The sequence below is a fragment of the Tenrec ecaudatus genome, chromosome 3, assembly GCF_050624435.1.
Source record: "Tenrec ecaudatus isolate mTenEca1 chromosome 3, mTenEca1.hap1, whole genome shotgun sequence".
In the NCBI taxonomy this organism is placed as follows: domain Eukaryota; kingdom Metazoa; phylum Chordata; class Mammalia; order Afrosoricida; family Tenrecidae; genus Tenrec; species Tenrec ecaudatus.
The window spans coordinates 151,645,542-151,663,596 of NC_134532.1; the positions used below are offsets into that span (position 1 = coordinate 151,645,542).

An 18,055-nucleotide genomic window follows, 5' to 3' on the forward strand; every position below is an offset into this window, starting at 1 on the left:
CTACCTTTATCAACAATGAAAAATTAGTTTGTTAAAAGAACCAGCTGGATCACTCCAGCTTCTACCCTTCTGCATATTGTTAGAAAAAGGATTAGCTTGTGTGAACATTCTGATCAGTTAATTCCTAGGGACTGTTTTTATTCTTCCCCAAAAGAATCATTCCCCAACGCTGAAAGCGAAAACCTACCAATCTTGGTCTGCAGTTCCTTAAGGATGAACTGGTGGTGTGGTTGAGCTGATCTGGAAAAGCTGCACCTTCCTGCAGATGATCAGCTGACCTGTTGTCCCGCCCCAAACCTCAGCCTGAGGATTATTTCAGTGAAGGCAGGTAGCTGTGCTTCGCAGGGATGAGAAGCCATTTAAGAGCAGAAAGGGAGAGGAAACCTAGAAAAGACCCGTCGTGATACACATTTACCCCGTGGTGTGGGGGGGGGGGGGCAAAGAACCCAGTGGCACTGCGCTTATCCGGCAATTTCTGTCACTGCGGTGACTAACTTCTGCCCATTCCATAGGGTCTTGAACAGCTCCGGGACTGGGAACTCATTAAAGTCACCGCCTTCTGTAGGAATAAGGACGTTCATCTCGGAAGACTTGGCACTGACTATCTCACAGTCCAAGGAGTTCTTGCTCAGGTAAGCATGGCAGTCATCTGTTTTGTTGATAGAAATAGTTGGCACTTTACCCATTACCTGAACTTTGACATCTCTACTATTGATTATCTCCACAATGCCCACCACGTCATCGAACACCAGCCCGAGTTTCTTACAATTATTTACTGTGATGGAGTTAATTTTGCCCTTGATATGCAATGTTGTGTTGACACACTTGTATATGTAGGCCACCTGTTTCAGCTCTGTGTCCTCAATCACCAAGTTGGAAACATTCTCTTGATTTTCCACTCTCCACTTCTTGCCCTCCAGCTCCAGCAGAGGTGGCTCCTTCTTGGCCGTTGGTTTTGGGGAGGGGTTGGGTCCTGATTTAGGTGCACAGAAGGGCTTGGGCCGCTGCGGACAGGGCCAGTCTGAGCCTTCAGGGCAGGGTTTTTGTGAGTCTTCATGTCATCAGATACGTGTTTCAGGGCATGTGTGATGGCCTCTCCCTGATTAATCTGAGCAAACAATGCTGAGTGTGATGCAGAGTCATCTGAGATCGAACTGGTGGGAATTGGGGGGGGGGGGGAGGCGGGCCTGGTGGTGGGGGAGGAGGCCCTGATCCGGCAGAAGGTCCAGACGACAAACCACTCAGTTCTGTAGCTACAGGCCCCGTTTTGCTCTAGGCCAGTCCAGTCGTGTGGAACTCCTTAATATAAGCTTGCAGTTCTGTCCATAAGCTCAAGTAAGCTTTGACCCAGTCCACGTGCTTCTTATCCACATCTTTGTACTCTCTGAGGACTCGGTTTGTATAAAACATGGCAGCGTCAGTCAGCTCTTTCACGCAGGGACCAGGCTTGGGAGCCATGGCTACCCAGCCCAAGGCCTGGATGCTTTCGCTGATGGCCGACAGGTGATTGAACAACTTGCTGCCTCGGTTCTTCTCCCGAAAAGAGATCACTTCCTGGATCTGCTCTGAGATGGGTGTCAACAATTCTGAAAGCTTATTGCATGCTGGTTGCTGGCACTGAGAGGCTGTAACCAGGAGAGCTCGCTCCAACTGCAGACCTGTGTGGACCATCTCCGCGTGCTTCTGCACATCTCCTCCAATCTCTTTACTGATCTTCAGGTACTCTGCCACGGTGCCGGCAAGCAGTGAGTCAAATGCCTGCACGTGTGGAGCGGCTCCTTTCGAGGGGTTATCTCCATGTCCACGATGCATATCAGAGCCCTGGGAGGCGGCCTCCAGGCGGCCCACTGCCTTCTCTAGCCTTTCTACCAGATTTTGCATGTCAGCCATAATGCACCACCTTACAAATGTGGCTAGACCAGAGGATGTACACTGGTACAGATAGGAACTGCAAACGGAATCCAGGATGGATGATCTGTCCAGAACCAGTGGTGAGAGTGGCGATACTGGAAGGGTGGAGGGAAGGTGGGGTAGAAAGGGATACCAAATCTTGATATCTGAATTGGTCATATGTGCATGTGAATGTTAGACAGTGAATAAAGAAGCCTGGAGCAGAATTGATGCATTTGAATTATGGTGTTGGTGAAAAATGTTGAAAATACCCTGGACTGCCAGTAGAACAAGCAAATCTGTCTTGGAAGAACAGCCAGCATGCTCCTTAGAAGTGAGCATGGGAGGACTTGGGACATGTTATCAGGAGAGACCAGTCCTTGAAAAAACATATCATTTTTTGTAAAGTCGAGGGTCAGTGAAAAGGGGAAACCTTCAAAGAGCTGGATTGATACAGTGGCTGCAAAACATGGGTTCAAACATAACAGTTTTGAGGCTGGTACAGGACTAGACAGTACTTTGTTCTGTTGTACATAGGACCACTCAAAGGTACCTATTACTAATCAACAGCAGTCTTTTGAATTGGTTTGTGTAATGAATGCCAATAACACACTTTTTTTTAACACACTGTTTTATTATGATGGTTTATGAGGTCATCTGACAGTTCTAATTCCCCATTCTTACCCAAGCCCACACCTCCTCTAGTAGCTTTTTTTTCTCTTCCAATTTCAGGGTTTCATATTATCCTTTTTGCCACACCTCACTTAAGAAGCAAATGCCTCACCCCCTTCTTCTCTGGGGCAGCGTTCTAGGGTGCCTAGGGTTTATCGGTGGGAGGGAAGATTGGATTGTGAAATGGATGAATTGGAGCCAGGATGAACTGGCTTGATGGCTATGGGTTTGGGTTGGATTTGATTTTCATAATTTCCAGCAGTCAGAAATATTAAGTATCATATTTGAGATGAAAAAGCGAACAAGTTGCTCTTGACTAATAATTACACATGTGAGAAGGTATTCTTCATTAGTTCAAAAAAAACAATTAAGTCAAATATACGTCAGCAACAAAAGCCTGTATCATGTTTCTATCAAGGACTGTCAGAAACATTCACATAACTGTAACCAAAGTTGCTGACTATGCAGTTGCATAATTCTCAGTTAGGGGACAAAATAACATTTCCCCATTTGCTTTAGCAGAGATGGTCAGCCTTCCATTTTCTACACATAACATGAAAAGGTTTAGGTCCTGCTCTTTCACTGAAAGAGTAAATACGTCTTTCTTTGATTTCTAGTACAACTTACCATCTTGCTAGCTGCGTTTCCTTCTTTCGTGAGCTAGCTACTTTAATCCTTTCTCGTTAGCTTTGCATTATTTGTAGATTCTTTGTCCCTGCTTGCCGTCAAAGGAGCCCTAGTCATGCTGTATTTTAGGTGTGGGACTGCTAATGGCAAGGTTGCTGGTATAAACTCACTGGGCACTTGGTGTGAGAAAGGTGTGCAGTCTCTGAGTTCACACAGGATGCATGACTGGATCAAAGTGGACTCGATGGCAGAGGTCTTGTTTTTTTTGGAATTGCTTTATTTGATCAGACATTGTGTACACTTAACTTGTGAATTTTTTTAAAGTGAAGCATTGTGGTAACTCTTTTCAAGTTACTCATTACCCAAATTCTGCAAAGTAATCAAACAAGTCAGACATGATACACCACAATTAGATTAAACAGGTTACTTTTTTACTATACCCTGGTATAAAAGCTCGAGTTTCTTCAAACATACCACTCTTTGTAAAAAATTTCAAGTAAGCTGAAATTTTACAAGAGATTCAGTAAAAAAAAATGGAATGGTTTAAACTTACAGGTTTTGTTATCTGCTTGCTCTTTTTGAGCGAATCCTTGACACTGCCCACAGCCCCCCAGGATGCCGGTAAGAAATTCTCTTGTGTATTGACTAAGAATGTCTACATTTGGAATCATTTCACATTTGAAAAAATGTGTCTGCTTTCAGTGGAATTCTTTATTCCCTTTGCCTCCTTCCGTTCAGTTGATTTCAAGTGAACTTTCCACGGGTTTGTGTCTCAGTGGTCAGGCTCGTCGTTGTGACACCTTCCTAGTGTGTGACCTAATGTGTATGACTGCTGGTAACACTGGGAAATAGACATGCAAGTTGGAACTATGGATTTTTCTGAATCCTGTGGTCGTATCTCTCAATAAGATGGTAAACACGTTAAGAGTATGGAGGACCTACTTTCTTCTTCTTCCTCTTCTTTCTTTTTTTTTAAAATTTAGAAACAGTAACATTTTTATTGTGATGGAAATGTGCACATCAAGACATTTGCCAGGATAAAAACATCCACCTTTACAATCAGTGCGATTGATGGATCACATTTTTCATGTTGTGCCTCTATTATCTTTTTTTTTTTTCCTTTTGGGATCCAATGCCTTAACTGGGGAATTCTTTTTTTTTTTTTAAATCACTTTATTGAGGGCTCAGACAACTCTTATCACAATCTACACATACACCAATTGTGTAAAGAACACACACATTCGTTGCCCTCTTTCTCTTTTTAAAAGATCATTTTAGTGGGGGATCTCACAGCTTTTATAATGATCAATCGTATCAAGTATATTTGTACATATGTTGCCACCATCACTTTTTAAACATTTGCTTTCTGTTTGAGCCCTTGGTATCAGCTCCTCTTTTTTCCCGTATTCCTCCACCCTCCCAGCCTTGGGAACCCTTGATAAATTATAAATTATTACTATTTTCATATCTTACAACAACCTCTGTCTCCCTTCACCCACCTTTCTGTTGAGGGCCCCCCTCAGGTGGTGGTGGGCTTATGCATCAATCATTGTGACCAGTTCCCCCTTCCTGCCCCTCCTCCCCCATATCCTCCTAACCTCCTGGTATTGCTGCTCCATTGATGTTCCTGAGGCGTTTATCTGACCTGGATTCCATATGTTGTGAGTTCTTACCTGTTACAGTGCACATGCTCCAGTCGAGCCAGAACTGAAAGGCAGGACTGGGGTCATGTTAATGGGGCATGAGGAAGCCTCAAAGAACCCGAGGAACACTGTATGTTTCATCGGTGCTATACTGCACCCTGGTTGACTCATCCTTTCCTTGTGACCCTTCTGTGAGGGGATGTCCTATTGTCTACAGATATATTTTGGGTCTCTCCCCCATTCTCAACAATGTTTTTCTGTTTTTGGTCTTCTGATGCCTGTTACCTGATCTTTTCAATACCTCATGATCAGGCTGGTGTGCTTCTTCCATATGGGCTTGCTGCTTCTCTGCTAGAGGACTGCTTGTTTAACTTCAAGCCTTTAAGACCCCAGACCCTATATCTTTTGATAGTCGGGCACCATCAGCTTTCTTCACCACATTTACTTATGCGCCTGCTTTGTCTTCAGCGATCATGCAGGGAGGGTGATCATCACAGAATGCTAGGTTCTTAGAACAATGTGTTCTTGCATTGAGGGAGGGCTTGAGCAGAGGCCCAAAGTCTGGTCACTACCTCAATGTATTGCCTTATAAATATATGTACATAGGACAATACATCTATTTTTATGAATTAATATATTTACATATGTACACATTTATGTTTATATCTCTATCCAGAGCTTTGTTTCCTAGAACTTTCCTCTGTTTCCTTGTACCTTCAACCTGCCCCATCATTACACTCACCCTTCTGCCTCTTAGTAATTCCTCTCAGTGATATTGCTGTTACTACAACATCATTAGGATCTCTATGTCCTCCTTGTTGTTGATTTTAATTCCCTAGTTTTTCCCATCTATGACATTGCTTCCTCACCTCTCCCTTATCCCACATCCTCTTCCCAGGTCCCTCTGGAACTGTTGGTCCCATTGCTTTCTTCTCAAACTTGCTTCCCTTGCGTATCTTATATAGGTAGGAAAAACAAGAATAATGGAGACAAAGAGAAAACAAAAGATAGAAGAAAAAGAGAAAACAAAAACAAGCACAAAAAAAAAGAGAGAGAGAAAGCAGACATAATTCCAAGTCTTTCCGCTGATCTTTATGATTACCTCTCCACTGGTCCTGGGGGTCTGGGAACTGCCCCTCTTAGCCTGAAGTCTATTTTGGGGGCTCCTCAGGGGTTTTGTGGCTTGGCTTTTCTTCCATAGCTGATCTGTTATGTTCCCTCAGACTAGACTCACTCCCTGCTGTGTGTCCCGAGTATTGCCCTCTATCATGGTATATACCCCAGCGAGGGGACATCATGACTCGAGCTGTTATTGGCCCTACCGTCCTCTCTGTGCCTTAGCAGCTCCGTGCAGGGATGTCATCCTCAGGGCTTGGTGTGCCAGAATGGGGTCTAGTCCATCACTGTCTCTTTTTCATTCGTCGTTTGCTTCTGTGTGGGCGTGGCTTGCTGGCCACTCTCCCCACCCCATAGGTTCAGTGTTGTCCTCTGTAGCACATCCTTCTAGGGAGGGGTCAGTTTGCTACTTTCTTCTTTGACTGTACTTTTTAAGTAGCCTGATTGAGGCAGTATCAGCCTGGAGGAAAAGGAGATTTTTATACTTTTTCCACTGAGAGAGAACATTTAGAACTTCTGTCCAGAAATGGTATCCCTCTGCACTCTCTCTGGCCCCAAAGGGGACCTTTTTGTAACAAGAACAAAGGTGCCCTCAGCATCAAAGTGGCCCTGAACATTGTCTTACTCAATTTAAATCCACCAGCGTTGGTGAAACTAGTTACAGGACTTGAAGAAAAGTATTCATTTCTGACTTCTCCATCTTTATTGCCTCTTACAATTAACTGTTGTAAAATTATATTGATTTTTGTCTCTTTAATATATTTTGCATCTATATTTTCCTCTTCATACCCATTAAAGTCAAACTCACTGCCAAATTCAATTCCAACTCATAGTGATTGTGATAGTTAAGGTTTATTGTGCCAACCTGGCCAATAACACATGCGGGATTAATTAAAGGGCAGTTTAATTGAAGGACGGAGAGATAGATAGATCAGTGAGCCTTGCCTGTCTTGTCCCTTGCTCTCTGATGGTTGGAGCAGGTGCAGCTGCCTTAGCTAGTTCTCTGCCTCAGTTGGGAAGGTTCACTTCCTGTGAGACATCCCCGAGGAGAAGTCACATGGACCTACTCCGATGCAGCCCTGGGTGCTGGAGCAGCTGTGTGGAGACCCCTGCCAGTGATGAGATGTTTACATGCTCACTGATTCGGCTTTCCTCCTGCATTTGGTATCATTGTATGCATTTTGTGACTTTGAGGAGGACTTTGTAGGTAGATGTCAGACATATGGGCTAATTTCTGACTAATGGTCTTGGACTGGACTGGGTTGGGATGCATTATGTACGATTACTCTTTATATAAAACTCTCTCTTATAAAATGTGTGTTTATGAATTTTGTTTCTCTAGTCTACCCAGAGTAACACAGTGATCCTATAGAACAACATAGAACTTCTCCTATGGGTGCCTGAGACTGTCTTTTTTTCCCCCATATTAATACTTAAAAAAATAGTTTTATTAGCACTTTATCCACATGTCATACAATTGAATAATTCATTCATAGCAAGAAGAGTTGTATAGTTGTTATCATATTCAATTCTAGAACATGTTCTTTCTTGTCATTGTGATTCATGTAATTAATATTATTTTTCTAATTGTGGCAAAAATATACACAACAGAACATTCTCCAATTTCACAACTGTTACTTATGTAGATCAGTGTCATTTATTATACTCCTCGTGCTGTGAAACCACCATTGATATCGTTTCCCCAGTTATTTCACCACCATTGGCACAAGCTCCCTGCCTCCCATGCGGCAATGCTCTCCTCTTCACCTGTGGTAATTGCTGGTCAAGGTTGGGTTCCTTTCTTGTGTTCCCTTATTCTTCATGGTTTTCTTGATATAATATTCACATATATATCATATACGTCCATTGTTAAATCACTTTAAAAATGAACTGTATAATCGCAATCAGTTCTAGTGCTCCCTCCCTCCTCTTACATCCATTGTTGGCTTCCCAAATCCTCTCACCCTTCCTCTTTCCCACTCCCCGCCTCCACATCCCCTATAAAACCTTGCAACTGTTATTATATGTACGCATATACTCATTCTGTGCTTCACAGACAGGGAAACCCAATCGACACAATCAAAAACTAGAATAAAATAAAGCGGTAAGGATAAAATAATAAGAACATAAAGATCAACATACAAATAATGAACAAGAAAGAAAAGACTACCATCTATATTTAAGAAGCCAGGGGAAATATTTTTGTCATGGAACAAGCAAGAAATACTTGAGCCTAGAACAAATTCAGGTTGGGTCAAGAGGGAGGTCAAGTGACCAAGTATCCAGCATAATCCAGCATAATCAAGTTTATAATGATCTCTATCTGATAGTAAAGCTGTTTGAGACCCTTGCCTGTGGCTAGAGGGGATGTATCAGAGGGTTAATCTGACTAGATACTCTGCAGATGGCTTTTGGACTTCCATTGTCCTCCATAGCCTTCTGCAAATTGTTCACAGTGTAAGATCTGACATTTTCTCTTCATCATATTTGGGTTTTGTAATTGTCATCTTTGGATCACACAAGCTGTGTGCTTCTTCCATGTGGACTTAGTTGACTCCTCACTTAGATGACAGCTTGTTTGAATACAAGCTGTTAAGACCCCAGATGCTATTCTTACTGACAGCCAGGCGCCATCTCTTTTCTTCACCGCCCTTTGCTGTAGCATCCTTATCTTGAGTGATCATTTCATGAAGGTGATGATCAAGCAGGGCCAGGTTATCCAAACTAACTGTTCTTGGGATTGGGGCGAGAGTTCAGTGGGAGGCCAGAATCCATCTGCTTATCCATAGGTTATACACATATCTGGTTTACTTTGGCAGTTTTATCATGACAAAATCGCAACCCCATAAAACAAACTACACCCCCCTAATAAAATGTTTTAAAAAAATAAACTACACCAACAATTACAACAAGTTAACCAGAAAACAAACAAAAAACAAAACAATAGAAACTAGAACAAAAGGTAAGAAAACAAAAAAACAATAAAAGCAAGTAAAACATTGTCAATTATCCAGTGGAGGGTGTAAGGTGATTGATAACATCAACAATTTTCCCAGTGATATAGCACTCCGGATGCTGTTGGCATTGAGGCGTCCAAGTGAGCACAGTTCCACAGTGAGCTAACAACCGTGAGTTGTTGCCCTGCACAGTTTGATCTCTCATTTGATTGAACTCTGTTTACCCGATGCATGGGAATTGGTGCCAGGGGTATAACTCATGATAGGAGTAGAAAGCCTTGTCTTTCTCTTTGGGATTGGTTGGTGGTTTCTTGTGGTTAGCAACCCAATGCATTAACCACTAATCCACCAAGGGTTCTGCCCAAGTAGTTTCTCCCAATTTCTCAGCAGGACAATTGCAAAGTTGCTATCTTGCATCTTTTATTTCCCCTTCCCTTTCCTACCCATATGTATAATGAATAATTATTGTCACTTTTGATTTGTCCGACCCTATTGGGAGATAGATGGGGCTTTCCATGCTCATAAACAGTTGAGAGTTTCAGAAACTTACAGGAACAGTTTTACCTTGCCCCACAGAGTTGCTATGAGTTGGCATTGGCTCGATAGCAGTGAGTATGGGGATACCTGACATTTTAGGTACACATGATATTTTTTAATGTATAGAATAGATGATTTTGCAACTTATATAAAAGTTTTCAGTGACTCTCCATGTGTTTCAATTGAAGACCAAACTTCTTAGATTACCCACAATGTCCATAATTTGGACTAGGATCTTTCCATACACAGGTCCCATTATTTCTCCTTATGATATAATTTCTCATCATAACAAGTTAATCATCTTTCTCCCAAAACATCCCAAGATGTTTCACCTTCTACACAAAATGCCCTGATGGCATAGTAGGTTATGCATTGGGCTGTTAAGCAAAAGATCAGTAATTCAAATCCTGCTAGAGAAAGATGAGCTTTTCTACTTGGGCTTGGAAACTCAAAGGGTCAGTTTTACACACCCCTCTAGGATCACCATGGGTTGGAAAAGATTCAGTGGTGTTGGCAGGAGAATTTATACTCAGAAAAACATGCTTCCTTATTTCTCTGCTAGCTGATCTTCTAAACATCCTTTCAGAGTCAACTCCCGCCCACTTACTGTAGGCCTCTCTGATCACTTACCCAGGGGTCATAAAGCATTCCTACCATATACTCTTAGTTATAGTCAAGTTGACCCTGAATCATGATGGCCCCTCTGTGTGAGAATAGAACTGTGCCCGATAGGATTTTGAATGGCTGATTTTCTCAGAAGTAGATCATTAGGTTTTCCAGGGAACGTCTGGGTGGCCTAGAACCTCCAGCCTCATGATGACCGCTAAATGAATGAACCTTTTGCACCACCCGGGTACTCTGTCTTGTACTAAGTCCATTCTAAATTATAATTATAGTCATGCACACAAGCCATTTTTATTAGGAGAATACTTAGCCTGAGGTTCAGGGGTGATAGCTCAGTTAGCATTAATTATCTCCCTGTTCAGCACCATATGAGGGTAAAGGAAAAGGTCCTGTCCTCCATCCAGCTCCATACCCTTCAGAAGAAGATGTTTTTATCTCTTACCCTTCATGAAGTGAGCCCCAGTGGCGGTGTTAAGTAAGCCTTGCAGGGCTAAGGTCACGGTTTCAATTTACTAGCCGCTCCACGGAAGAAAGCTAAGACTGTCTGTTCCTGTTAAGGTTTATAGCCTCTAAAACCCTGCATAGGCTCACAATGCTGTGGGTATTTGGGGTTAACCATTCCCCGAGGAATTATGCTCTCTTTGCTTCATACCCACATCAAAGTGGGAGTCTTGACATCCTCGAGGGATTAACAATCAGCTTCTATGAAATTGTCTGAGCTCTGTAGGCAGAAAGAAATCTAAAAAAGACAAGATCAGGGCTGGAGGGTAGATGGGGTTGGAGTGCCCAGTGAAATTCTTTTTTTTTTATTAACCTTTTTATTAGGGACTCATACAACTCTTATCACAATTCATACATACATCAATTGTGTAAAGCACATCTGTACATTCTTTGCCCTCATCATTTTCAAAGCATTTGCTCTCCACTTAAGCCCTTTGCATCAGGTCCTCTTTTTTTTAATTTCCCCTCCCCGCCTCCGCCTCCCTCATGAGCCCTTGATAATTTAGAAATTATTATTTTGTCATATCTTGCCCTGTTCGACATCTCCCTTCACTCCCTTTTCTGTTGTCCGTCCCCCAGGGAGAAGGTCACATGTAGATCCTTATAATCCGTTCCCTCTTTCCAACCCACTCACACTCTACCCTCCCAGTATTGCCCCTCACACCCCTGGTTCTGGAGGTATCATCCGCCCTGGATTCCCTGTTTCTCCAGCTCCTATCTGCACCAGTGTACATCCTCTGCTCTATCCAGACTTGCAAGGTAGAACTTCGATCATGATAGTTGGGGGTGGGGGGGGTGGGGGCATGGAGGGAGCATTTGGGAACTGGAGGAAAGCTGTATTCTTCATTGGTGCTACACTGCACCCTGATTGACTCATCTCCTCCCCTAGACCCCTCCGCAAGGGGATCTCCAGTGGCTGACAAATGGGCTTTGGGTCTCCACTCTGCACTTCCCTCTTCATTCATTATGGTAAGATTTTTTTTTCCCTGATGATACCTTATACCTGATCCCTTTGACACCTTGTGATCACACAGGCTGGTGTGCTTCTTCCATGTGGGCTTGCTGCTTCTCTGCTAGATGTCCACTTGTTTACCTTCAAGCCTTTAAGACCCCAGATGCTATCTCTTTTGATAGCCGGGCACCATCGGCTTTCTTCGCCACATTTGCTATGCACCCATTTGTCCTCAGCGATCCTATCATGGAGGTGTGCACCCAGTGATATGATTTTTTGTTCTTTGATGCCTGATAACTGATCCCTTCGGAACCACGTGATCACACAGGCTGGTGTGTTCTTCCATGTGGGCCTTGTTGTTTCTGAGCTAGATGGCCGCTCGTTTATCGTCAAGCCTTTAAGACCCCATACGCTATGTCTTTTGATAGCCTGTCACCATCAGCTTTCTTCACCACATTTGCTTGTTCACTCACTTTGGCTTCAGTGGTTGTGTCGGGAGGGTGGGCATCATAGAATGCCAATTTAATAGAAGAAAGTATTCATGCATTGAAGGAGTGCTTGAGTAGAGGCCCAAGGTCCTTACGCCACCTTAATACTAAACCTATAAATACAGGCACATTCTATTTCCCCATCCTCATATATATATTTGCATATGTGCATGTCTTTGTCTAGACCTCTATGAATGCTCTTTGCCTCCTAGCTCCTTCCTCTATTTCCTTTGACTTTCCTCCTGTCCCACTATCATGCTCTGTCCCCACCTAGGTTCCCGCTATACCTCTTCGTTACCTTACCCTTGATCATTCCCTACCAGGACTGCCACACCCACCTCATCACCACTTTGGATCCCATATTGTTCCCTTGTCCCTGGGTTTGTTAACACCATTTCCTTACCCCCCACCGACCCCTATCCCATGTCCCCCCAGAACTGTCAGTCCCATTGTTTTTCCTCCAGATAATTCATCCCCTAGTGAAATTCTATAGGACAGCCCTTGCTGCCATCAAAGAGTGAATAGGTGCATTGTCAGAAAAAAATTCCTCAGCGCAGCTTTCTGGCTTTCCCCACCCTCACCAATGTGGTTTTTAATTTTCTTAAATCTTATTCATAATAAGTCCTCACAATTGTGTTGGGTCCTTCTAGAAAATCTATTACTCTTTTGGAATTGCGAAAAATAGTCAGTATAACCTTCTGAATGGACTTCTCTGCCTTGAAATTAGCTGGCTTTGGAAGTCAGCATTTGATTGAATCTTCTTTCCAAAAACCATGGCAACAAGACTAAGATAAGGTCAGCCACTCACTGATCGCAGAGACATGTTCAAACATTGTGTGTTTGTAAGAAACTTGGCCCCGTAAGATCTGGAACCTGAGTAGCAATGGTTTTTGACTTCCTACTTTGCAAAACTAGGGAGTTCCTAAATGGGATCTATGTGGATACATGTAAACCACTCAAAGTTCTGTATGACCACTATGAGGGAATCAGTGATTTGAGGCTAGTTCAGGGATCACCTTGGAACTGTATTTGGCTAGCAACATACACCACGCTGGCCACCAACGTGCTCTGATGTTACCTACCAAGTGCTGTCATGCCAGTCCTTCCTGTCTCAGGGAATCTTCATGGTGCTTCTCTCATAAATTAGAGTTGCTCAAAAGTCAATTCTGACTCATTGTGGTCCCAGGTGTTGCTCCATAGAAAGGCATTCCAGAGGGTTTTCATGGCTGTCAACTTTTAGAAATGGATCACTAACCTTTTCTTCCAAGATGGGTTCAAGCTACCAACGTTTTGGCTAGTCATTGACCCCTAGCTGTTTACCTTCCAGGGAACTGGAAAGGTGCTTGTAATTGACGTTTCCAACTGGGAGACTTCAAGATCCTGTGTGTGACTCATATGACTTCTCTCCTTGTTGTGAAATATGCCAAATTATTTTCAACTATTGATTTTCTATTATTTTGCATCCTTAGATGTCATATATTGGGAAATATTTTGAAATATCAGGATATGTAATAACCTGAATATATTTGCTTTTCAGACTATTTAAAAGCCACTCAGGTATTTATACAGGATAATACCGAATATATGTAAGTTAAAAATTATTCTTATTTATTACAATTTTATTTAATATATTAGAAAAGTTAATGATGGCCCCAAATAATTTAATAAAACAGAGATCATGCCAAAAAGTAATTATAACTCTAATCTTAAAATTCAGATGATGTGATTGAACTGTTTAGAAGTTGTAAACTTTATAGCCTTCATGGTTCTCAGATAATTTCCAGAGACTAGACAGAAACTGAGTGCTTCTGTGAGACTTTGTGGGACACAAATGGACTACCATGCTCTTTGTGGGGACTGTTTCAGCACCATCATTGCATTTGCTCAATATGTTCAAGAAGCAACCTTTGAAGACGTGGAAATGTCTGCAAAAGAGATGGTGGCATTAAAAGATAAATGTGTGACTGATATGACACTTCCAGAATGTTCAGGACTCGCTGTAAGTAAATTGCTTTTATTTTCTAAAAAAACAAAATCCTGCCTTATTCCTCATTTGACTATATGAGAAAGACTGATACCCCATGACTCCGTTTTTATTTTGCCCCACTCTGGTGTCTTTGGATAAGCACTTTCTTCAGGAGAGATGGAAAGATGCCGTTTGGTATGATGAGGTTTAAAAGAATTTGCTTATGTCCTTGCACCCATGGGGTGCATTTCCAGATTGAAGAGTCAGCCCGTAGCCTGGCAGAGCTCACCACAGTCAAGCAGCACCCACGCTAGCTGCCTCTCTCAATACGGGCTCTATGGTCAAGCTCTTTTGGGGGACACCCTCTACACAGTCCCCAGCTGCATCTCTAAAAAAACTAGCAGTAAGCACCATTTCTAAATAGTTTGCCAGTAGACTAACACATTGTCCTTGTTACCTTGGGAGATGAGGAGAAATATCTTCACGGAAGGGAATGTAGGCAGCAAAGAACAGTGCAAGGTGAAGAGGCCCGAACAGAGGAGAGTGTTACTGTCACGTGACGGAATTGCCAAGGGTGTGGGTAATAATGAAAAAACGAAGTCACTATCTGAGGAAGTAGTGAAAAACATGATATTTCAAAGAATAAAAAGGTTTCTTCTTTCCCCTGTTGTCCAGAATGACATTTTCCAGAAAAGTTTATGTGCCCTGGAGGGACTGCCACAAAAATACAATTTTTCACACTGCTGCACTAAGAGTGACCTAGAAAGAAGAGTCTGTTTCTACCTTAACAAGAAAGCTGATGTAGGATTTCTACCTCCTCTCCTGATGGCAGATCCTGAAAAGAAATGCCAGGAGTATAAACAGAAGAAAGACTTATTTCTAAAGAAGTGAGTTTAATTTTAATAGAAAATCATCGAAGCGATCAATTGTTCTTAGACCAAATCTAATTCTTATGCCAAAGGAACGTGGCTGGGTTCCCTGACTGATTCATTCGTTCATTCACCATGTATTTTGTGTCAGATTCTGTGGTCAGTGTTGAGGAGATAAAGATGCATAAGAAGTGGACCCTGATTTCAAGAGCGTGCCACTAATGATATCTATCTACCATCTATCTATAAATATATTGCAGTGTGATGAGATGTGTGTATGTGCGCTGTGCCAAATTACTAGGAAGCACTGGACAGAAAATAATATACTATACCCCAAAGTAAGGCACAACTTTTATGGAGGTAAACATGACATTCCTGATTAGGTAGCAAAATTCTGTTTTCAGTAGTGCAGTCATTCCAAAAGTGGGGAGGGACTCCTACCCTTCGGGGGAGGGTGAAATGATGGTGAAACACAGAGCGGCCAGCTGCTGACCCAGGGAGCAGAGGAGGCCAGGAGGGCAGTCACGTTCTCATGTTCAGTGTTTTGATTAGAACTGCAATGATTACCCCTTTTTGGAGAGAGTCACTTTAGTGATAGGAATTTCAAGACTGTTTTATTGGCACCTTAGTTATCTAGTAATGGGCCATGGTGGCACAATGGTTACACTTGGGGCTGCTAATTGAAAGTTTAGCAGTTCGAAACCACCAGTGGCTACATGAGAGAAAGATGAGACTTTTTATTCCCATAAATATTTGCAGCCTCAAAAACACACAAGGTCAGTTCCACCCTGTCCTTAGGGCCATTATGAGTCAAAATCCACTCCGGGCAGTCAGTGAGTTTGGTGGGCCTTTTCTTTTTTAGTTGTCTAGTAATGCTATCAGGAGAAAAATGGGCCTCCTACTGCCATACAGAGTTATAGTTTCAGGAATGCACAGGGGCTGGTCTACCCTTTCCGCTAGGGTTGCTATGATTGGCATTGATTGGATGGCAGTTCATGAGGCATGGCTTTCTGAGTGCTGCCATTATAGAAAAACCACAAGTGGATGGCTTAAACAAACAGAAATTAGTTTCTCACAGTCAGGAGGTGGGAAGTCTGAATTCAGAGTGCTGGTTGTCAAGGAAGGCTTTCTTTCTCTCTTGAGCTATGGAAAAGGACTCTGTTCCTTCAGCTTTGCTTCCCCTTTCTTTCCACGTCTCTCTTTCTCTCTCTCTGCTCGATTGTTTAATCTCTCTTTTTTATTATGTGTATAATCTCTCTTTATTTTTATTGTCTCTCTTATTTTATTATTATTGTTTAAAAGAGAAATTTGCTGTAATTATGTCCTACACTAAACTTGAATCCCACTACTTGTTGGTCACTTTGCCATGCTGTGGTGGCTAGTGCGTTGCTTTGATGCTGGAAGATATGTCAAAGAATTTCACATGCCAGCAGGGTCACCTGTAGTAAACAGGTTTTAGCAGAGCTTCCAGACTAAGAACAGACTATGAAGATGGAATTGGCTGCCCACTTCATAGGAAGTAGCTGCTGAAAACTTTATGCATAGCACAGAAACATTGTAAGAGACAGAAGGCCTACTGAATGGAAGCAAAACATCATTGAAGGAAGTACCAGAAGAGCCTCTCAGCTTAGAAGGCCCTCAAAATACGACTGAGGAAGAGCTACTTTCTCAAAATAGAGTTGACCATGTGAGTAAAGCTCGGGGAGGAAAGCCTTCATGACTTTCATTTGCTGACAGGGCATGACTCAAAATGAGAGGAAAGACCTGCATGCATTAATTAGTAATCAGGACCTGGAAGTATGAATTTAGGAAAATTATAAGTTGTAAAGAATGAAATGGAACATATCAAAATCTACATTCTAGGTATTCATGAGCTGAAATGGACTGCTATTGGCCATTTTGAATCAGAAAATCGTACAGTTTGCTCTGCTGGGGATGACACAATCAAGAGGGATGGCGCTGCATTCATCACCAAAAATGACATTTCAAGATCTTTCTTAAAGTACAGTGCTGTCTGTAATAGGATTGTAACTATCCACACCCAAGGAAATCCAATCAATACTATTATTTAAATTTATGCAAAACCACAGAAACTAGTGATGAAAAACATCGATGAATTCTACCAATGTCTTCAGTTGCAAGTGATCAAACATATTATTGAAATGCATTGATAATTATGCAAAAGCTGGAAACAGAGAAATGGGCAGCAGTTGGAATACATACTCTTGGTGATTGCAATGAAACTGGAGGTCACAGGATAGAATTTTGTAAGGCCAATGACTCCTTCAAAGCAAATACCTACTCACTGCAAATACTTTTTTTCAACAACACGGAAGGCAATTATACACACTCACATCTCCAGATGGGATACACAGATATTAAATTCACTACATCTGTGAGAGCAGATGATAGAGAAGCTCAAAATTATAAGGTAAAACCTGTCAAAGGGCTGACTGTGGAATATACCATCAATTGCTCATATATAAATCCAGGTTGAAGCTGAAGAAAATTAAAACCAGTTCATGGGAGCCAAAATATGACCTTGAGTCAGTCCCACCTGAATTTTGAGAATATCTCAAGAAGAGATTTGCTGCACTGAACACTATTGACTGAAGACTTGATGAGCTATGGGAAGACATCAAGGCAATCATTCATGAAGAAGCAAAATGTCAAAAGAAAGAAATAAAATATGAGCATGGTTGGCAGAAGAGATTCTGAAACTTGTTCTAAATATAGACTAGCTAAGGCACATGGACAAAATGAAGATGTTAAAGAGCTGAATACAAAATTTCAAAGGGCAGCTTAAGAAGACAAAGTCAAATTTTATAAAGAAATGTTCAAAGATCTAGAATTAGAAAACCAAAAAGGAAGAATATGCTCATCATATCTTAAATTGAAACAACTCAAGAAAAAAATTTAAGCCTCAATTGCAATCTTGAAAGATTCTGTAGGCAAAATATTAAATGATGCAGGAAGCAATCAAAGAAGATGGAAAGAATACACAGAGTCCCTGTACCAAAAGAACTACTTGACATTCTACTATTTCAGGAGGTAGCATATAAGCAAAAACACTGGTACTGAAGAAAGAAGTCCAAGTTGTACTGAAAGCTTTTGACAAAAACAAGCCTGCAAAAGTCGCTGGAATACTAATAGAAATATTGCAACAACAAATGAAGCATTGGAAGCACTTACTCTTCTGTGCCAGGAAATTTG

General features: G+C 41.9%; 1 protein-coding gene and 1 pseudogene across 1 annotated transcript in view; one reads left to right on the forward strand and one right to left on the reverse strand.

The window, feature by feature from the left end:
- Window positions 1-437: 437 nt before the first annotated feature.
- On the reverse strand, window positions 438-1,896 carry LOC142442842 (adenylyl cyclase-associated protein 1 pseudogene; annotated as a pseudogene).
- Window positions 1,897-12,890: 10,994 nt separating this feature from the next.
- Window positions 12,891-18,055, forward strand: part of AFM (afamin) — a 37,461-nt gene continuing 32,296 nt past the window's right edge. Inside the window, exons 1-4 of the mRNA XM_075543560.1 lie at window positions 12,891-12,954; window positions 13,545-13,593; window positions 13,874-14,006; window positions 14,649-14,860. Coding sequence (XP_075399675.1) covers window positions 12,891-12,954; window positions 13,545-13,593; window positions 13,874-14,006; window positions 14,649-14,860 — 458 coding nt within the window. The remainder of the gene's footprint in view (window positions 12,955-13,544; window positions 13,594-13,873; window positions 14,007-14,648; window positions 14,861-18,055) is intronic.